Source organism: Protopterus annectens, chromosome 1.part0 (genome assembly GCF_019279795.1).
Source record: "Protopterus annectens isolate FY-2018-M chromosome 1.part0, PAN1.0, whole genome shotgun sequence".
NCBI lineage: Eukaryota > Metazoa > Chordata > Ceratodontiformes > Protopteridae > Protopterus > Protopterus annectens.
In genome coordinates, this window is record NC_056725.1 from 1361062807 (window position 1) to 1361086275 (window position 23469).

General features: G+C 41.9%; 1 protein-coding gene across 1 annotated transcript in view; it reads left to right on the forward strand.

Moving 5' to 3' along the window:
• Positions 1 to 18368, forward strand: part of PPIL6 (peptidylprolyl isomerase like 6) — a 544036-nt gene extending 525668 nt beyond the window's left edge. The window contains exon 8 of the mRNA XM_044066841.1: positions 18162 to 18368. Within this exon, the coding sequence (XP_043922776.1) occupies positions 18162 to 18273 (112 nt within the window). The 3' untranslated portion in view covers positions 18274 to 18368. The remainder of the gene's footprint in view (positions 1 to 18161) is intronic.
• The last annotated feature ends 5101 nt before the right edge of the window (positions 18369 to 23469 follow it).

The following is a 23469-nucleotide window of genomic DNA, read 5'->3' on the forward strand; positions in this document are numbered from 1 at the left end:
CTGTACACCTATAAGTTGTTAAGTACATAGCCTAAGTTATTTGTGTATATTCTCATAGTTTAGTCAGGAGTAATTAAAAAAGGGAGGAGGACAGTAACTAAGACTCCAGGTACCCCTAGAGAATAGTCCAGGCAAAGCCTTTTCTGGACCTGGAAAAGGAATCCATTTTGTAGTACTATTGTTTATTGTTCTGATGAAGTCCGTGTACCAAGATGAAAGAGCGAAACTAATGATTTGTTTTTCTTCTTAGCTCCCATTTTGATTTGTTTTATTTTGTTCCTTGGAAGGTGAACTGGGAAATTAATTGTTTGGTTTAAGTAAACTCAGAGACAAATTTAGGCATAAAGTTAGAATTTATTCTCATATACTGTCCCAATGATTAATGAGGAAGAGTTGACTCGGTACATGTTGAAAGTTTAGTGGGACCAAAACAGAGATGACAAGTCTCAGACTATCAGACTCTCTGTACCTTGCTAGAGACACTTGATATGGTTGGAATAGCAATAAAACTTGAAACCAGGCATGCCATTCACCCAACCAGTTCCAAGGGCCACAGTTATGCCCCTGCTGGAGTAGGGGGGAGACATTTTTTGAAGAGGTCTGACTAAGGAACATGGATCACCTACTAGCCAATTTGCATATCAGCATCTAGGAAATAAGAGCAGTTTTCCTAGGACTGCAGGTATTTCAAGACCAACACCCCCCCCCCCCACAAGGTGCAGTTGTCATCCAGTTTGACAACATAGCAATGGTATGGTATTTAACAGTGTAAACGTATTCTTACCCCCTTTGTTGAGTAGCTTAGCAATGCACATCCTGAGGACATCCATTGTAACTGCAGACAGGCTGGGTAGAGAATAGTTTCTCAGTGACTCAGTAGCTTACAAGATCTTCTCTAGATGGGAAGTAGTTCCTTGTTGTGATCTTCTTGCTACACTATCAAACATCAAATGCACTATTTTTTTGCTACATCCCACCTCAGCAGGGTTTGCACCAAGAGATAGATGCATTTGCCCATTCTTGGCCCCAGGACTCCTTTATGCATTCCCCATAGTCCACTGATCTTGTGATTCTTACAGAAAGCTAGAATATGTATATCCCAGGTCACTCTCATAGCCCAGTTCTGGCTTTGCTAGGTGTAATTCCCCATACTATAGCCTCTGTTGAAAAGACCTCTTCTCTTACCAGAATAGAGGTTGTTCACACAACCATCCTGTCAGTCTCACTCAGTCATCTAGTCCCTCAGATTATGGTTTCTCTAATTCCAGCAGAGGTCAGTAACCCGATGTTTCCATCTGTGAACGAGCTGATAATAACCATTCAAGGACCTTCTACTAGAACAATTTATAAAGACAAATAGCATAAATATCACTATTGGGCACTCAGTCAGAATACTGACCTATCCATAGCTTTGATTTCCCAAGTGTTAACATTCTTATCCAAAAAGGGGGCAGTTATTCTTTCATTAAAGTACACCTAGCAGCCATTGCATTTTTTCATACACAATTCCATTTGTCAACCCTGGCATTCTACAAGATAATGTATGGCCTTCCTTAAAGATATCCTTCATTCAAGATATCCGTTATGATCCCAGCTCCTCCTTGGAATCCAGACTTTGTTCTGGAAAGTTAACGCTGTTTTCTTTTGAACCAGCTTACTCCTCTGACTTAAAGTTACTGTTTTGGAAAACTCTGTTTCTGATGGCCATAACAACAGTCAGAAGGGTTTTAGAATTTCATTTCTCAAAGACAGAGTATCTCTGAGAACCAATCCTTCCTTCATGCTAACAGTGACCACTCATCCAAACCTCTATTAGTTCATTCACATATCAGTTTTCTTTCCAGAATTTAACAATTGACAGGCATTGCCTAGATTTCCATTGGCAGCTTAGGTTCTATCTAGACAGACCAAAAAGCCATAGGAAAAATGATCAACTATTCATTTTGTTTTTCTCAAAGAAAAAGGCTAGTAAGTAACTAAGCAATCTCTTTGCACATGGTTGACAGATTGCACTCATTTTTGTTATTCTTTAGCAACAAATCCTTGTCTGACAAACCCAAGCCACGTCTATGGCATGCCTCAAAAATTTACTACCACATGACATTGGTGCTGCTGCTTCTTGGTCTGCTTTACATACTTCTGCATAGCATTATAGTTTGAATTCCATTTCCAGATCTAGAGCTTTTTGGGGGTGGGGCTTTATTCTTGCATGCTATGGACTCTGTCCAAGTGTTCCCGTTTCCAGACTATACCAACTTACAACCATAGATTATGTACTTACCAGAATGATAGATTTAGTTGTATTAGTCCTGACACTGAAAGCATCCCACCCACTCACCCCCTCCAAACTACCAGCAGCCTAAATGTATGTGCCCGAAACCCCACACACACAAAAATTGTCCAGTACTATTTGGGGATGTGTGTGTGTGTATGTGTAGAGATATATATATATATATATATATATATATATATATAAAACAAATCAGACTGGCATTATTCGATCTGGAGAGCTGGTAAGTGGCAGAACATTAGGGGATGATGGGAGGAGCTCAGTCTGGCAAGAGACTGGTCATTGTTGAAGACTGGCACCTGATTCCAAGAGTTCCAGTGTTCAGACTAATACCAACTACAGCTATTGTTCTTGTAAGTAGATAACTTACATTTCAAGCCCATAGTTGTCAACCAGATGCTTTCTCATAGACAGTGCCACTTCATACTGCACCCACCTTCACTTGGCATAGTACTCTCCTTCAGGTGACTCCTCCGTAGGCTCTTTAGTCAGGCACACTGTGAGTTCTTCCTATGGAATATATCTACCCTGCTGCAACTGTTTGCATATTATGATGTTAGGTAACATACAACATAATGAGAATATCTTACTGTATGTGACAGGGTCATATGGAAGGGCACCCAAAGAGGCATCCAAACCATAACAATCAAGCCTTTAAGCCTTCAGCAGACCAAACAAAAATTTAACAATGACCCTGGTTTGTGACCAGAACAGTTGAAGACATTCTGTGCTGTGGTCTGGGGGTTTGTGATATGTATCATTAAACATAGTTCCAGGCCATATCTGGCATTCCCAGTAAGGTGCCCCTGGATGAAATCATCCCACATAACTGCTGATATGTGTCACACATTCATCACATGTTGAAGTTGTGGCTGCTGCCTAGCTGGCATCCAGACACATTGTACATTATGCCCTCTATGTTAGACCATCTGGCACTTGATAGATTGGAAGCAGCTTTGTCCCTTTTCCCCAAATGAGGCTTTTATTGCAATGTGGGTGCAGTCTATGACCTACAGTTCTTCACGGAAATGGATTATGTCCTAAAAAGCCTGGATTGTGTTGCCTGTTTGGTGTCCAGAAACCACATATTCTCCTCCACATGCTGTAGCATGGCATTGAGGAACTGCTGGAGTATCCTTGAGGCAGATGCCTATGGTACTGCATGCAATCCCTGGGCATACTTGTGAGGGTGACACATCTTGACCAGCTCTTGCATGGCTACTATAGCCACAATATTATAGACTGCATTTTTAGGGTTGTGGAAGGCTTAAAATGTTTGGTCCAAATGGATGGCAAAGTAATGGCGAGGGTGACAACATGGAACACAGTGACTGTCATTATAAAGCGAAGCCTATTGCATACATTGGTTTATTACTGTGGTGGCTACCCCATACATGTTTTTGCAGTTTGCCACCTACAACTTCAAGATTGTACCGTGATCGCTAACTGTGGAGCTAGTGCCCCTGGTTGTGATAGATAAAGTTATATGTATTTATCTGAAATGCTCCACCATGTTGTTTACCCTTATCTGCATTTGTGACTGTCTTCATTTTAATAATTTATTTTATGTATGTATTAATTTATTAACTATATTTCTTAACCAGGTAATTGCATTGATCCATAGCCTGTGGTCAGCCACAACCCAGAACAAGAATGCAGACAACTGATTTTGCCACAAAATATAAATGATCTTAACATAAATGCCCATTGAATTTGCAACAAAACATGAACATTCAGTCAATATACATTACATTTGTTTAATTGTATACATATATTGAAATAAAGCAGTTAAAGGGGAACACCATGGACATTATTTACAGGATATACACGCAATGTACATTTTTGCCAGAAAACTTCTGAGTGAGTAGAGACAATATTTGAAAATTGTTTTGAATATTGCTGTTTACCATCTCATTATACTACAGTTAGCATACTCTGCACACCATAAAATGTTTCTGTTTTCCACATTTGTGCTTAGTATTTCTGTGAGTCATCCCCACTCTTTATGTGACCCCCTCATATTGGGAAATATTTCTGATTTGGAAGATTTATCTTAACACGTGTGCTATAAACCATGCTTGGGTTCTATAACTAAAAAATTCAGGGATCAAAAAAGTACAGTTGTGTACACTTACCATAAATGTAGATGTTCAAGTGTATTCACTGTTGCAGTCATCACATTTGGGTTATCTGCCTGCAGGTAGCCCTCAGTCATCCTGAATACCAGATCCTTAGGATTTCTGCGTCAGATTCTGTCGCTTCTTCCATGACATCAGGTCGTCAGGGGTATAAAACATGCAGCCAATGCCATCACATCAGTTTTTCTTGCCCCAGATGTCAGGAGCCCCTACAATAGGAAGCAATTACATGGTGTGGAACACCTCCTGTAGAAAGTAAATACCAATGTTATAAGATATGGCCAAACAAAGAAGAATAGGTAGAAGTATAGAGAAGTCAGGGGGCTGGAGGGAGGGTAACCAGGACTGCAACAGTGAATACACTCGAACATCTACATTTATGGTAGGTGTACGCAACTGTATGGTTTACTACTAGAATATCGAAACAAACTCCATTGACTGTACTATTGTCGAACACAGAAGTTTGAAAACGGTAATATCGATGACAAAAAAACAACCTAGGAACAGGTTTTAACATGAGTCGAGATAGGTGTTCAGTGTTATTCTGAACTACAAACCTCCCCTATCTTGACCCATGTTAAAACCCGTTCCTAGCTTGTTTTTTTGTCATCGATATTACCGTTTTCAAACTTCTGTGTTCGACAATAGTACAGTCGACGGAGTTTGTTTCGATATTCTAATAGTAAAGCAACTGTACTATGTTCTTCATGTTTCACTGTTGCAGTCATCACATTTGGGTTGATTCCTAAAGCTGAGGATGGGTGGAGGCAGTCAAGAAGAATTAGGGCTGGCAAGCAGGCCCTGTAAGACTGCTGTAGCAAATCCAGCTCTGGATTTAGAAAAGATAGGAAAGTGGCAATGCTTGGTGAAGGTGTGTACAGAGCTCCAGGTTGCAGTTTCCAGGATGTCCCTGGTAGGGACTCCCCTGAAAAATGCTGTAGAGGTTGATGTAGCTCTAAATGTGTTCTGATTCCCTGTAGGGTAGGTTTCCCATGGTGTTTGTAGCAGAAATGGATGCAGTGTGCTACCCATTTAGAAATGGTTTGCTTTGAAATGGCCTTGCCCTCTGCCCCTGTAGCAAAGCTGACTAGCAGCTGGTCAGATTTTCTGAAAGGTTTAGTCCTGTCCAGATAGAACCTAAGCTGCCTGAGCATGTCCAGGGAGTGCAGGATCCTTTCCCCTTTATTCTGAGGATTAGGGAAAAAGGATGGCAAATGAATGGATTGGTTTAAAGCCACACTAGATGCCACCTTGGGCATAAATGATGGGTTAGTCCTGAGGGAAACCCTGTCCGCATGTAAAATACCGAAGGGTTCCATGGCCATAAGGGCCTGCAATTCAGAGACTCTTCTTGCTGAAGTGATGGTTAGAAGTAAAGCTGTTTTCCAGGAGAGGAATTTTAGCTCTGCTGAAGCAGCAGATTCAAAGGGTGGGAGCGTGAGTTTTTCCAGTACAAAGTTAAGGTCCCAGGCTGGAGTGGGAGCTCTACTGGGGGGTCTTAAATTTTTGGCTCCTCACAGGAACTGTTTGACCAGAGGATGAGAGAAGAGGGGTGGCTCAGTATTATAATGAGCTGAGATGGCAGAGACATGAATCTTAATTGAAGAGAAGGATAGGCCTTTGTGAACCATTTCTGTTAAGTAATCTAGTATATGAGGTAAGATGGGCACAGTTGTGTCCATTTCTTAAGACTGGCTCCAAAAACAGTATATTTTACACTTTCTGAATAGGATTTTCTAGTACTAGGCCTCCTTGCCTCAAGGATGACATCCAGCACCTGTTTACTGAGGGTTGTTGGTGATGAGTTCAGGGGATGAGCCAGACTGCTAGGTTCAGGGTTTGTAGCTGAGGAAGCAAAATCTGGCCCTCCTGCTGGGACAGCAGGGAGGGGGTCTGAGGCAGGTGCCATGGTAGCAGTACTGTCAAACTGCGCAAAAGTGGGTACCAGTGCTGATGTGGCCAGTCTGGTGCAATCAGGATTGTCCTTGGCTTGTACTGTTTGATCTTTAATAGAACCTTCGAGAGGAGGGACAGAGGGGGAAAGGCATAGAGTGAGAGGTTTTCTCATGTAAAGGACAGGGCATCCACTTTCTATGCTTGGCAGTGGGGAGTTCTGGTGCAATATTTGCTCAATTGATAGTTCTGAGGGGAAGCAAAGAGGTCCACCTCTGGTGCCCCCCACCTGTGGATCAGAAGCTTGAATGATTTGGGTTCCAGTTTCCACTCGTGTGAGTCCATTAGATTTCTGCTTAAGCCGTCTGCCAGTGAATTTAGTTTGCCTGGCAGGAATTGAGCTTGCAGGTGCACTTGATTGCTCAAGGCTGTGTTCCACAGAGCTATGGATAACCTGCAGAGTGGGTAGGAATGTGTTGCCCTCTGCTTGTTTATGTACCACATAACTGTGGTGTTGTCTGTCTTTATCAATAGTTGTTCTAGAAGAATAAGGCATTTGAAGGCTGTCACAGCCTTCTGTACAGCTAACATTTCTTTTTGATTGATATGCAGGTGCATTTGCTTTGGGCTCCATTTGCCTTGAATACATTGTCCTGCCATGTGAGCCCCCCCATGCATAGTCTGATGCGTCTGTTGTTAGGGTTTGGGCAGCAGAGGGTTGAGTGAAAGGGAGTCCTTTGTTGTGGTAGCAGGCCTCTGTCTACCAAAGGAACTTTGCCCTTAGGGAAGGCATGATAGGAATCATTGTTTCCAGGTCCTGAGAATGTTGACACCAGAGACATTTCCAGGTCCTGAGAATGTTGACACCAGAGACTTTTTAAGTACCATTGAAGTTTCCTCATACGCAGTCTTGCATATGGAATTAGTAGAATGCAAAAGGCCATGAACCCTAGGGCTTGCAGTATTTTTCTTGCAGATAGCTGGGTTTTGGTGGCCAGTAGACTGAAGTAGTTTGTCAAATAAATTTGTTTTTCTGGAGTGAGGAATGCCATCTGGGAAGTTGTGTTCAAGCTTGTTCCCAGGAATACAATCTGTTGACTGGGTACCTGATGTGATTTCTTTTCATTGATGGTGTATCCCAGTGAAGTTAAAAGTCTCTTTACAAATGTCAGGTGCTGGAGTAGCAATTCATGCCTGTTCGCCTGAATCAGGCAATCATCCAAGTATGGGTAAATTTGAATTTTTCTCTGCCTGCAATATGCAATGGCTGGAGCTAGGCATTTTTGTGAATACCCTGGGTGCAGTAGATAAGCCAAAGGGAAGTGCAGAGAACTGATAGTGCATAGAGGCTCCTCTGAAATGTAGATATTTCCTGCAAGATTCCCTTATGGGGATGTGCAGATAAGTTTATTTTAAGTCTAAGGTGGCTAGCCAGGAGTCCTTGGCTAGCATAGGAAGTAGCTGTTGGAGAGTAAGCATTTTGAACCTTGGAATCACCAGGAAGGTGTTGAGAATACACAGATCCAGGATAGGGCACCAAGAGTTTTCTTTTCTGGGTACCAGAAACAGTCTGGAGTAAAAACCTTGTCCCCTTTACTCTGCTGGGACAGGCTGAATAGCCTTGATACTGAGAAGAGAAGGTACTTGCTTTTGGGCCTCTGCCCACTGGTTTGTGGGGGGGTCTGGCCATCCATTTGGGATTGGCAGTGAGTGGAAGTAGAATCTGTATCCCTGGGATATAACGTTCATGACCCATCTGTCCTGGGTGATGTACTCCCCATTTTTTGCATGCAGGGCAAGTTTTCCTCCTAAGGGTGCAGGTACTTGGACAAGGATTGGAAAAGTTAAGGATAAGTCATTACGAGATTTTACCATAGGATGTTGGCTTACTACTCCCTGTTTTAGAGGTTGGAACACTCCATTGCTTAGATCTGTGCATACCTTGAGACTGTACTCTTGGTGGTCTGCTGCCCTGGGCTTGGACTGAAAAGGTCTGGGAGGGACTGGAAAGAACCAGTTTTTAGAAGGCCAATGCCTACTGAATCTAGGTGGCTGTACCTGTAGGAAATCTTTAACAGTTTGCATAGACTTAGCTTTTTCCTCCATCTTTTTGAGGACTTCTGCTTTATTGCCAAACAGGCATTCTTGGTTTAATGGTGCATATTGCTTTGACATGGTCTGGCAAGATTTGTTCCTTAAGCCAAGCATGCCTTCTGTGAACAGACCCAGTGACAGCAGCCCAGCAAGATGCTTCTAAGGCATCAAAACCACATTGCAAAGTATGTTTTCCAACTTGGTTAGCAGAATGCATTAACTCTTGCAAATCTTTATGTTCTGCACAATAAGGAATCAACATAATTTTCTGTTTAATTAGCTCCATAATATGTTGCTGATACTTTAACATATGAAACTGACAATTTAAAGCCCTGATAGCAAGAGTAGCCGAGGTGTATACCTTCTTACCCCATCTGTCTAAAGCCCTAGATTCCCTGTCTGAAGGGGTAGGGTATTTGGCTGTTGTAGCCTTACTTCCTTTAGGTCCCTGGGAAATGGTCTCTGAATCCACAGTAGGATTCTTGAAGAGGAATTTGTGGGAGTCAGGTACTCTGTAGTACCTGTCAGGTTTCCTGGGAGCTGGAGGCAAAGTATCAGGGGTAAGGCTGGATTCCAAGAAGACATCATCTACAATTTCCAGAACAGGAGGGCTAGCTAGAGGCCTGTGCTGAGGCAAATTTAAAAATTCCTTGAGTCTCTTTTTGGACTGCAGATAGTCCTGGCACTCCCAGCGGAAATGCTCTCTAAGGGTATGCAGGGTTTCACCAAAAGAAAAACCTTCTGGTGGGGAAGCAGAGGGAATGGAATCCTCTGCATCAGAATCCTCATAGGTAGATAAGGGTATGTCCTGGTAATCAGAAGGATCAGAGTCAACAGACTCATGATCTGAAGAATCAGAATGAAAAATCAGTTCTAGGTCTTTTTGAGGGGGAAGGCTGGTTTCCCCTAATTAAAGTAATAAGATCTTCAGCCATTGTAAGCATTTGTTTCTGAGGCATGAGGGCCTGAGAATGTGCTATGGTCGTTGGTTTCCTAGGCGTAGTGCGAACCCTTGGCCTGAGAAATTCGGTATTTTTGGTTTGAAATGAAGTCGTCGGTTTAATATGAAAATTGGAAGGCCTGAATACACCCTCAGAAGCCGGTGCCTGCACAGCAGCTCCAGACTCATCCAAGGTAGAGACATGCACAGTTTTCCATAGTCAAAGAAGCATTTTGCGGCATACCGGACTCCGAATGGGTCTCAGTAGAGGCCTGCAAATCTGTAGAAGTGGATATCAGGGGCTGTGAAAGCACCTCACTGAGTACCAGTGGACAGGTGACTAATTTAACGGAAGCGTTGTCTGCAGTTTTGGACTTATGCGGCGTGTCTCTGTCTTTACCCTTATGTTTTTTCGGAAGATCGGTAGTAGGATGGCTTATCAAGCCATTTCGGAATATGGAGAATGAGAGCGAAAGAATTTAGTGACAAAAATAGCCCGATGATGAATAGTTTGGGCATTGAACAAGGCACAAAAATGACAGTGAGGAACGTTGTGGTCTGGGCTTAAACAGGTGATGCAGTAAGAATGAAAATCACTGTGAGGTATTTACTTACCACAGGCAAGACAATTATTAACTTTTTCTGACATTGGTTAGATCAAGAAAAAAAGAATTCCCAATGGGGAACTTATCTTTTAGAAGATTTCAGGTCTGAAACTCGAAAAACGAAAATGTCAGGAGGCGGCCGACCGGCACTTGCAAACTGCCTCTGCTTCAGACACTGCATGGCAAGAAAAGCTAATGTAATGGCGCCGGCTGCATGTTTTATACCCCTGATGACCTGACGTTATGGAAAAAGCAACAGCATCTGACGCAGAAATCCCAAGACTCTGGTATTCAGGCTGACTGAGGGCTACCTGCAGGCAGATAACCCAAATGTGATGACTGCAACAGTGAAACACGAAGAACATCTAGCCTAATACCTAGAAACACTGTTTTCTTAGTAATATTTTTAAATGTTTTTCAGTGGTAGCATTCCAGTAGTATACTGTCTTAGACTACAGCCTGCAGTTGAGGACAATATGTGCATGTCATTTGCTGCCAGACAGTACCCAGAAGTAGACGGTTTACATTTTTGTTTCCATTGGGAAATATCAATCTGATGTTGTAAATCTTTGTTCTTTCATTACAGTTAGGACTTGGTTCTGTCCTTGGAACCGATACGGCCATTTTCCAGCTCGCACAAACCAAAAACTCTCAGCTAAGACGTACCCATAATGCCCCTCTCCTAGTTACTCCAGATCTCATTTGCCATGTTCCTAGTCAGACGTGCTAGCCATATCTTTCAAAGCTAAGTAAAAAATTGTTAATTTTAAGGCAGTTTCTCTTCAAAATTATTAAATTTTTAGTTGTTAGCCTTTTCTTACTGTTGCCTATAACATAGCCTATTTCCTACTGTCGCCTATAACATAGCCTATTTCCTACCCTTTTCCTTGGTAATTTAATTTTTTATCTTTATTGGTACTGTCCCTCTCTCCTGTCTTTGACAGGCATTTTCTTTCTACTAGTGGTATTAACATCACTGGTATTTTCTCCCTTATTTTTTCTATAGGATAGCCTTGTTGCCTTACTATGTCAGACAAAGCTAAGTTGGGATTTAAACAGTGTGACAAGTGTGGACGTAAGATGCCTTACTCAGATACACATGTTCGTTGTGTCTGCTGTTTGGGTGTGGATCATATTAGAGCTGACTGTGACTTTTGTGCTAGTTTTAGTAACTGTACACTAGCAAAACGTAATAATAAACTTATCTTAAAAGGTTTACTCAAGACATCTTTTTTGGAGGCTCTAGCTGGGTCGGAGGTCTCACCCCCTCTAAAGACCAAAAAAATATGGAAAAAATGGATTACTTAAGGCACCTTTTAGGAGGCTCTATCTGGGTCGGAGGTCTCACCACCTCCAAAGACCATAAAACATAAGGAAAAATGGATTACTCAAGGCACCTTTTTTTCGGAGGCTCTATCTGGGTCGGAGGTCTCACCCCCTCCAAATACCAAAAAAACATAAGGACAAATGGATTACTCAAAACACCTTTTTCGGAGGCTCTATTTGGGTTGGGGTTCTCACCCCCTCCAAATACCACAAAAACATAAGGAAAAATGGATTACTCAAGGCACCCTTTTCGGAGGCTCTATCTGGGTTGGAGGCCTTCCCCCTCCAAAGACCAAAAAAACAAATGGGCAAACAGATTCACTCGGTTCCTGCATCTCCGTCAGTTATGGAACCGAGTCGGCTCCATGCTTCCTCGGCACAGACCTCTTCAGCACCAGGCTTTGTGTCTTCTCCCTCAGTGCCGTCCATGATATCCCCCCCCTATTTCGTCTCTGACCTCGGCACCACTGACTTCGGTGTTGCCCTTGGATCCGACATCGGCTCCGATGACTGTACCTGGTTCAGCACCATCCTCAGCCACAGTGCTGACAGTTTCTTTGGCTCCATCAGCTCCAAAACTCGAATACCTGCCAAGGACAAGATACCTCTCGTGCATATTGTCTCAGTTCCGACAGCAATGTTTACCCTGTCAGCACCGTCCATCCTTGCTGCATCAGCTCCAGTGGAACTGATGCTCTCCCGAAGCAGTGCTTGGACCATCTGTACCTTTGTATCTAGCCCAGCACCTATTTTCTCACTGGCACAGTCTATGTCCATGGCTCAGATGGCTTCCAGTTCTCTTGCTCCTCTCCCAGCCCTCGATTTCAAGGCCCTGGGCATGGGAGTCACAAGAACCCTCTTTGAAGGGAACCCCTTCTCCAGAGTCCTCCTCAGAAGATCCCACTGGGGAGCCACCCTTGAAGAAATGGTGCAAGAGGAAGCACCTTGACTCACCAGAGGAATCTATCATCAAAGACACTGATTGTGATGAGGGGGAAGGGTCCCCACGGTCTCCCCAGATGACATCTCATTCGGAGACATTCTTGAAATCCTCAAGCTGTGGGGAGACTGGAAGTCCTATAACCCATCTTCTGAGGAATTGGTGTTCCTGCAGGCCTTCTGTGCCTGGCCATCTGCTTCCTGGGTGACCCTACTGGCAGATGACCTTGTTAAATGCATTGTGCAGCATGCATGGAAGGCCCCGGACAATGCAGAACCTGTCCCTCGGAGGCCAGACAAAAATTTTATCTACACCTGGAGACCAGCTCCACTGGTCCTAGCAGTTGACAGTTGATTCTGTGGTCATGGCGGCAGCCATCAAGAGGGAACTGGCAGAAGATAGTTCCACTGTCCATCCTCCAGAGTCCCGTACCATGGACAGACTAGGGAAAATGACCTATGCTTCAGTGACAGTCACCATTCAGTCGCTGAACTATCTGGCACACTTTACTCTTCTCCAAAGAGACCTAATTTCTGAAATGTTTTCCTCTTTGGTGGGGTACTGTCTGATGAGGTGTGTGATACTGTCGCCTCACAGCTAGCTACCCTTGAATCCATCTCGAACCCCTTGATGCGTTTATCTCACTCCACCGAAGGGGCAGCTCAAGCTGCCACATCAGGCGTTGTTATGAGATGTAATGCTTGGATGCGGTTGTGTGACTTCGCAGACCCCTTTAAATCTTTCTTCGTCAATGCACCTGTCACTGAATCTGGACACACTTACACATGGTGAGAAAGACAGAAAGACCTTGTCTGCTGTGGGCAGACGCCTTTCAAACCCCCAGAGGTGCTACTCCAGGAACCAGAAGTGAGGAAAAATGTGGTTCAAGAAATCCCAAGGATCTTTTCATGACACTCGTGGTGAATAATCCCCCCTGGGGCGGAGGGGGCAACTCATATGGAAGACATCCCTTTCAGGATAGAGAGGGTCTGTGTAACCAGGGAGCTAGAGATTCTTTCTCCGGCAGACCCTACCAGCGCTCTTATGCAGCGGCCCGATTGCTTCCCCCTGGAAGCTGTTGGGGGTCATTTTTCTCTGCATCTACCAGCCTGACATCTTATTACTACCGATGTTTGGGTGCAGAGAATAATATCCAGAGGCTACCATATACCTTTCGACTTAACTTCCAGAGCTGTCAAACGAATTCCCGATGTACCACCCAATCAGAGGGAATTAGCAGCCTTAGAGATGGAAAAGCTGCTAAGGAAAAGAGTCATTCAACCAGTCCCACCAGATCAGACAGGATCTGGGTTTTACTCGAGCTCCTTTTTTTAGTGCCAAAAATGACAGGGGACTGGAGACCAATCCTGGATCTCAGCCTATTGAACAAATTTTTCAAACCTCAAAAATTCCGGATGGTCACGATACAGTCCATTCTTCCCTTCCTAGGGAGGGATAACTCGATGTGCTCTATAGACCTCCAGGACATGTACTACCACATAAAGATGGATTACCACTCCTGGAGGTTTCTCCACCTCCGGCTGGGAGCCAATCACTACAGGGCACTGCCATTCGGTCTCTCAACAGCCCCCTGAGTGTTCACCAAATGTATGGCAGTTTTGATAGCTCATCTTCAACTACAAGGATTCCTGGTGTTTCCCTATCTAGATGATTGTCTCCTTACCACTCCGACCAGGAATCTTCTAGTCCACAGCCTCTCATACACTCAAGCTCTCGCTCTCCGCTTGGGGATTACAATCTAGAAAGACAAATCTCAAATGTCCCCAATGAAGACACTGGAATTTATTGGAGCGGTCTTTGACACAACATCCTGTCAAGCTTCTCCCCCCCTTCACAGGCTTTTGAAAAAATAAGACACCAAATCCAAGACCTTCTTCCTCAGACCTATGCACCAGCACGTCTTGTACTGCAACTCTTAGGCTCCATGGCAGCTGCCATTATGTTAGTACCACTGATGAGACTGCACATGAGAATTCTGCAGTGGCTCCTTTCTGCAAAATGGTCATTGCTAACTCACCCACTCAACCACATGATAAGCCTTACAAACCGTTGCAAGGAAGAAATGCTATGGTGGATGAAGCCACAAACAAATTTTTGGTGTCGACCTTTCTGTCTTCCCCAGCCCATGGTCACGGTGACCACGGACACTTCACTGTTAGGGTGTGGGGGGAATTTCCAGGGAAAGACTGTCCAAGGCACCTGGTCCCCCATGGAGGCCAACTTGCACATAAATGTCCTGGAACTGAGGGCAGTTCTCTTAGTGTTGCAAGAGTTCCATGCATCCCTTCCCTCGGGGACCATTGCAATTATGTTAAACAACATGTCAGTCATCTGGTATGTCAACAAGCAATGTGGAACCAGGTCTTACCCCCTGTTTCAAGAAGCCATGAGGATTTGGCACTGGGCAATAGTTTCCAACCACTTTCTTATAGCAACGCACATTCCTGGGAGTTCTAACCTTATTGCGGACAATCTGAGCAGGAATATCCTGATGCCTCACGAGTGGTTCCCTCAACCCTGTAACAGCAGATCGGATCTTCCAGCACTGGGGCAAGCCTTGCTGTGACCTGTTGCTTCTCTCTAAACTACAAATGCATAAGCTATTTTGCCCTGATCCCCCCAAAGGAGGAACCACCAAGAGACGCCCTAATGCATGATTGGCCCCTGGGTCTTCTGTATGCCTTTCCCCCATCTCCCCTCATCCCAAAATTTTTCCAGAAAGCTCAGAGGTTGAGAAGCAAAGTGATCCTTATTGCCCCCCTACTGGCCACGGCAAGTCTAGTTCCTGTTTCTATGGCCTCATCTGATTCACAACCCATGGATTCTGGATCATTTCCAGGACTTGTTATCTCATCCTCAGGGATTGATTCATCCGAACCTGCACAGTCTCATGCTCACAGCTTGGTTCCTCCACTTCCAATGATTGCCAGGCTGCCTGACATCCCATCTCCTGTTCGTGAAATTCTTCTGGCCTCACACAAACCTTCCACTAGAAAAGTTTATTCTAGTAAATGGACTAGGTTCTCTATTTGGATCAAAGACCAGAACGTAGACCCTTTATCTATGCCTATTCAAAAGATCCTACAATACCTGACTACTCTTTTACATGCAGGAACCTCAGCTTCAGTGATCACTGTACATTTAGCAGCTATCGCCAATTTTCATAATGGTCTTGATAATTCTTCAGTTATGTCACACCGCCTATGCAAGACCTTTTTGAAGGGTGTATTACATGTTAAACCTCCGGTCAAGCCCCCCTTAGAACCCTGGGACTTGACTCTGGTACTTCAGTCTCTCACAGGTTCTCCCTTTGAACCCTTTGATTCATGTGATTTGAAATTTTTGCCATGGAAAACCATACTTCTAGTAGCACTTACCTCAGCGAGAAGAGTAAACGTGCTGCAGGCCTTGAGTGTCAAGAGTCCTTACTTAATCTTCCACATGGATAGGGTGTCCCTTCGTACTGACCCTTCTTTCTTGCCCAAGGTCATTTCTGGCTTTTCCATTAACCAATCTATTGACCTGCCGGTTTTCTTCCCTCAGCATTCTAATAGAGCGGAGTACCTTTTGCACATCCTTGATGTGCATCGGCAGCTTGGTTGTTATTTGGACAGGACTAAATCTTTCAGGAAAAACAGATCAATTGTTTGTGGCCTTTTCAGGACCCAGATTGGGTAAACATGTTTCCAAAGTGACTTTATCCTCTTGGCTTAGAGACATCATTACCTTTATCTACCAACAGAATAAGCTATCCTTACCTTCCAGAATAAAAGCTCATTCTACCAGCTTTATGGCTACTTCTGTAGCTTTTTATTCCAGAGCCTCTATGGATGACATATGTGCAGCAGCCACTTGGGCAAGACCCCATACCTTTATATCTCCTTACAAATTGGATTTGACCTCCAGGGGGACAAGCATCTTTTGGTTCTATGGTGCTCAGGAATATCCTTCCTTAGGGCCATCCAGGACTCAAGTAGCTGGGGACTCGGTCCCAACTGTAATGAAAGAACAAAGATTTACAACATCAGATAAAAATATGTCTTACCATAACATTCCATCTGTGTTGTAGATCTTTGTTCATTCATTACTTCCTGCCCTCCTTCCCCCTGCCTGGAATCCTGATGTACTTTAGGAACTCCTGGTTAGGGTATTTGCTCAGACAGAGCCTCCTACTATCTTTTCTATTACTACATCTTTTATCTAGGGTGGGCAAACTTGATCTGGAGTAACTAGGAGGGGGGCATTATGGGTAGGTCTCAAGTGAGAGTTTTTGGCTTGCGCGAGCTGGAAAACAGCTGTATCAGTTCCAATGACAGAACAGAGGTCCTAACTGTAATGAATGAACAAAGATCTATAACACAGATGGAACGTTATGGTAAGACATAACTTCTTTTTATGCAGTAGTAATGTGTAGTAGTGACTCTTATTAGGGGCAGGAACAGATGTGGCCAAATAGCAATACGCAATACTTTTGACATTCATATTCTGTAGAGAAAAAGCCCACCTTTTGCAGATATGTTAGTGATTCAGTAGAATTCAGTATCACAAATGGCATTTCATGGAGATAACAGCACAGTAAGGCAGGAATACAGATGAATGGGTAAATTTAGTAGTTAAAAATTGTATTTATTTATTTTTATTTGGTATAATAAATGTGGATTTTCTCTTTGAAACACACAATGTCTGCATGACTGTTTGAAACAGACATACTGAATGATGCATTGTACTGCAGTATATTCTGGCAGTTTAGCCCCCTCCTCCTGCAACCACCACCATCCCTATTACTTGCTAGCATTGCAAGTATAATGTATTAGTGTCAGTTGTGGGATAATCCTGGGAAAACCTTAACCCATTATTTTTGGTGGCATGGAACTTGGGTACACTGTACCTGCCCTAGGGTAGATGTGGCCTGGCCTAGCTAAAGACCCTGACAATCTGCTCCCAAGCAAAAGATCACAGGAAGGACATCAATATTTTTGCTGAATTTGTTGGCATGATACTAAATAGCATGTAGTTATGATTTGCCTGGAGCACTGTATAAGTACCATTGTTCTTGTTTCACACAGCTGTTGTTATTATCCTATGCAACAAGCACACTGCTAGTATATGCACATACCAGCAGTTTGTTCAGTAGCATTTTCTCCAACAGTCATATCTTCTACACGCATCTGTTTTTACAACACTCCCCCATTAGTGGCAGCATTGAAAGACTAAGTCCTTCTCCTGGGAAAATTGGATTCCCCAATTTCTAGTTAAACCATAACATTTATTGCTTATTGTAAATAAAAGATTTCACAATAACTACACTGACTTTTGAACTATTTTATAATTTTGTCCCCTATGTCATGCTGTGGGACTTTTCTACTGGCAAAACAAAGGCACCAATTTCTATAGCTTTTGCCGTGGTACTTGCATGCCAGCTGTTTCTCAGCTTTGAAGGGAGACATTAAGTTATTTCAGGCAGATACTCTACTACAATACTTGCAGCTGCTGCTGAACTCTGAATATTAATGACTGAAATGATGAGCATGCCTCTGTACCAGAGAGTTAACCTGGAGAGTTTCTGTTCACACTACAGTGGGGCCTGCCATTACTGTGCCGGTATTTATAAAACAGTCTGATATTAACTGGTGACAGTTCTGTGCTGTGCAACCCATGGGTATTGAAAGGTCTCATTATTAATTCTCTGAGGCCACTATTTTTTTTTCTTTGGCCAGTACCAAACAGACAGCTTAGAAGCTAAGATATGGGCAAATATGGTGGTCTCTTCTGGCTTGTTTCCTTTGAGCCTTGCAGAGGAAAGATGCCACATAGGGCTGAATTCAGACAAAGGTTAGGGTCGTTTGGTATACTAAATAAGGAAATATTTATTGTAGTGATCATGTGATGAAAACTCTTTCTTTATCATTTACAGGCAGCTGATAGAGGGCACAGAGGTTCTTCAGAAATTAGAATCTGTATCTACCTTCAACGAAAGGCCAAAAACTATATGTCAAATTATGGACTGTGGAGTTTTTACACCTTGACTTTTTTCAACAAGAATTCTGTTCACTTTCTCTCTCTGTCGTTCTGTCTGATTTGGTATTAAAATAAAATAAACATACTTTTATTATTTCCTAAATGTTGTATGTTTTATTTATTATTGTTGGTGAGATGGCCAGTGGTACTAATTCAGTATTTTAGGAATATACTATAGGCACACTTGAAGAAAAAAGTTGTTGCCACATCTTTAACACAAACACACATGTACCCAAACTACCACACATAGGATCAGTTAGTAAAATGCTGCATTTTAGCACCAGGCAGCCAACTTAACAGGTACACTCCAAAGTTAAGCCATCCAGATGGGACTATCTACCAGAGGAATAATGCTAGATTCTAGTGTCACTATGATCTCACTGCAAATCTTGGGGCTTGATTCACAGGTCACTGTATACAAGACCTGACAGGGCTGTACCTAGCATCTTAAGGAGATAGTCATGACTTTTATATCCAGTGGAAATACATGCACATACACATTCATGTAATTTGGTTACCAGTGTTTTTGATAATTTTGTAAAAATCCAAGCACATCTGCAATATATATTGTGAACCAGAAATACAGCTGTGTATCTTTTTCCTTTACATGACCTAGCCTACCTTTGTTGCAGTTTCAATGCCGTTTGCTTGCCTTTTCAGAAAATAAATTACCAATATTCGAAGTGATGCTAAGTGAGATTGGCTACAAAAGCTCACACTGTACATAAGACTTCCACATCTGGAATACTAGTGAGAAATCTACACAATGGTGTGCCCTAGCTATGCATGACTATACATGAGAGTTCATCCAGATCACATCCACCTGTTGGTTCCCGCTCCAGAATGCTCTACTTCTGCCTTGTTCTGTTACTTGCTAAGTGGACTTATCATCTCCACCATCACTGTTACTGCCCATGGTGGCATAATCTGCCACCATCTGCAGCTGGATCTTCTGATTTATCTTGAGTGCCAGCATGGCATCAGCTGGCCTGGAGGTGCAGATGTGCTACATGCACCCCTGCTGCTCCTGTCTCGTCTTTGTATATCATGGAAAATTTCAGGTGAGGCAGAGGAGACAGCCACTGTACTTGTAACATTTACGTGTTAGACAGGCCTCAGTCCCACCCAAAACAAAATAATAGTGCTTAAGTATACATATATACAGCTTGCACAGGTGTGTGGCTGTCTCAAGAAGTAAATGGACTGGTCCATGGATAGGGTCAGTTCCAGATTTTCTGGTAGTGTTGTCTGCTGCAGAAGTAGTATAGTTGTTACCATGTGATATTATACAGAAATGCAGCATTACAGCAAGCAGATGCATCATCAGTATGATGTCTATCCCACCTGGGGTACCGGTCAGTGAAACTTTGGACAGAAAGGCCAGGAGCATCTTTTTCTCAGCATTGAAAAGCATATCCTCTGGTGAATTACCTCCCTGGTCCAATATGACACTTATGTGTACTACGACCCTTATGTTTACAACCCTCCTCTACACCATGTTCTTCATAACACTGACCTTTCATCTAACCTCCGTATGACTTGTACCCTACCCACCAATTGTATTTCCATCTGAAGTGATTCCTACATACCACATCTATCTGTCCTTGTGGATGTCTCCACAAACCATCAAGAAGGCATCATCCCTCCCAATAGTGTTTAGGAGAACCTTTGTCTGCCATTGGGTAAAAGTAATCTTTCTTATCCCCCATCACTAAAAATATAGAAATGTGTTATGTATTGTGTGGTGTAGTATGCTATTGAGAAGTAATGCAACATTTACAGTCATATGTGATATCTATATCTATATCTATATATCTATATCTATATCTATATATATATATATATATATATATATATATATATAAAACAGTAGTGTTCACGTTATTCTTTGTGACCATGCAGTCATGTCCACAATACGACTTCATATCCATCATGCTCACCTGTATGCCAGGTGCCAGGATTGGAAAAAATGACAGTGTAGAATCCTCAAAATATGAAAACATTCCTACAATGGGGCCAGGCCAGGCCAGGCCCAGGGGGAGGATACCCCTCCTGTTGTAGAAGGAAGTAGCAGTCCACAGAAATCACAAAAATTGATAGGCCAAAGAAGAGCCATAAAGACGACAGAGTGGACTATTGAGGATAAGAAAGAAATTATGTATTGTTGCTATTATGCAAAAAGCCTAGAATTTCCAGATACAAGATATACAAAAAGATTAAGAGATAAGTTAGAGGAAAAAAAAATACTTCTGCAAGAAAAACTGTGAGAAGCCTGAAATAAAAATGTGGGGTCATTAATACAACAGATGTTTTAAAAACAGTATATAGATCAAGACATTTGATCTGTTTGGAAAATGAAGCATCTGAAGAAGCATGAAAATGTAAACAACAAAGCCTAGATATTTTTGAAAAGCATAAAAAAGAAATATGGACATGGGAAAGAAAGGGGTATTTGATATGATGCAATATTTATGCAAAGGCGAAAGCCAAGTTAATCAACATAAAGAAGGTAGCCCAAAAGATATTCAAAGGGAAATACAGGGAAAGACATTCAGATATGGAAAATTTCACAATAAATAAAATAATATCACAAAGAGGGAATGTAGCAAAGAAGATTAGTAAAGTAGAAAAAAATAGAAGTTGAAGTTATGGAATGCCTGCAAAGTGAAGGATTTGAAGTCGAAGGTTTAATACAGGTTACATCACAGCATGATGGAACGAGTCCCCAAAGTAAGGCGAAACAGGAAGATCAGGAGACATCTGAAGAAGAAATATGGACATGGGAAAGAAAGAGAGATTTAATATGGTGTAATATCTATGCAATGGAGAAAGCAAAACTATTCAATACAAAAAGAGCAGCACCAAAGGTATTTGAAGTGAAATACAGGCAAGGGAATCCAGACATGGAAAACTTTACAATACAAAAAAATAAGACAAGGAAAAGTAGAAAAGGAGATCAGTAATGGAGAAGTCAAAGAAATAGAAACTGAGGTCATGAAGTACCTCCAAAGTGAAGGATTCAGTGAAAAAAATCTAATTCAGAAAACACCACAACAGGACAGAGTAATGGAACTCCAAATTAAGGGGAAACCAGTGGAATAGGAAGCAACTGGCAGATGCCATATGAAAATATTTTGGAGCCTTCTTAGGTTTATAGATTAGTACTAGGCTAACTGCCCTTGTGGCCCATTTTAAGCCTAGCCAATTACATCCACTTGAAGCTGGACAGCATGGGAAGGAACAGGAAACTGTGAAAACTCTGATGCAGTTCATGCTAAGGAGTGATAGGCCAGTGAGTTCTCATGTAACAGAGCAACAGATGGCACAGGATGAAATTGAAGAGAAAGTGCCATAGGAAGATGTAATAGAACTTTCTATAGAATGCCCGCAGGAAATGCAAAACAAAAAATGCTTACTCATTTGAGAAGAAACCGAGCTAAGAGAAGAGTTGCTTGATTTAATAGACATAGATAGACATATTAAGATCAATGAAAGAAATAGACTGCAGAAGGTTAATAAAACCCAAAACATCAGAAGTTTGCTAAAGCATGTGAACACAGTAATTAGAACTGTCCGTAGAGATTCATGCGATATAACAGAAGTAAACAGGATATATTACTGTGCAGCTAAATTAATAACTGATAACGTTCTACTACAATAGGGTAGTGAAGGAGAAAAGGGGGAGAAATCGAATACCATCATGGAAATATTGAATAGAGAAAAACATAAAGCAACTAAGACAAGAAGTGTCACTATTAGAAGAGTATAGAAGAGGGAACAGATCAAGAAAAATACTCAGAAAGATAGACATGATAAAAACAATGTGCAATATTAGAACAGATCAGGATCTATCATGCACTATCGCAAATAAAAAACTAAAAATTTCAGCACAGTCAGAAAAACATAAAATATATAGACAAATATAAAGGAAAAGTACAAAATAAGCAATTTACTGATGACCCAAGAAAGTTTTACAGAGACTTGGGAAATAAGATAAAATGAATTGAAAGACCACCAAAAAAAGAAGAAATAGATACATTTTGGAGCAGTATCTATGAAGATCATGTGTAACATCACAAAGATATTAATTGGATAGAAGAAGTAAAAGAAAGAATAAGAAATTTAAAGGTATAGGATATATATAATGGGATGAAGTAACAACCAGAGAGATTGAAACAAAGTTAAAAAAGCCTCTAATTGGAAAACCGCAGGCCCATGCAGTATCTAACTTCTGGTTAAAAGTATTAACATCTTTGCATGAAGATTTAGCCATGATTAAGAATTATTTATATGCTCACCCTGAACAGATATCAACCTGGCTAACAACAGGAATAACAATGCTCCTAGTTAAGAGTGAACCTGCAAGCGACCCTAAAAATTATAGACCAATAACTTGCCTTCCGGGGACATATAAACTATACACTGGAATTGATGCCGTCCGAGTTTATAGTCATTTAGAAGAAAAGTCAATTATGGGAACAGAACAAAAGTGCAATAAAAGAAAGTCATATGGAACAAAGGATCATTTATTGTTAAATGAAGTCATAATGGAGGACTGTAAAAAGGGGAAGAACTTAAGAATGGCCTGGATTGACTACAAAGAAGCATTTCACGTATCCCACATTCATGCTTAAAAATGTATAAGATACACCCTACAATGATCGATTACATTACAGTGACCATGAAACAGTGGCAGACCACTTTGCAATTAAGCCATGATAAAGGACAATTTATTATTCCAGAGATAAAAATCCAAATGGGGATATTCCAGGTGACTGTCAACGCTGCTATTCTGCCTTGCCCTTAATCCATTTAACTGTCTACTTAACAACTTAGATTATGGCTATGATTTGGCAAAGACTTCTCTTTGTCAATGATTTGAAACTGTATAGCTCATCAAACGAGGAACGGAAAGCACAAATGCAAGTTGTCAAAATTTTTTCAGATGATAAAAGCATGTAATTTGGTCTTGATAAATTTGCAAAAGCAAGCAACCTTTAACGCATTAAAACTGCAGCACCAAGAAAACGTCAGTTTGGGCCAGGAATGTCATATAAAATAATTTGAGCAAGAGGGAGTGTATAAATATTTGTGAGCTGATGAAGGATCAGTTATAAAACATTAACAAATGCAAATAAAACTTAGTAAGGAGTACTGCAGAAGACTTAAATTAATTCTGCAAACAGTGTTGACATCTAGGAAAA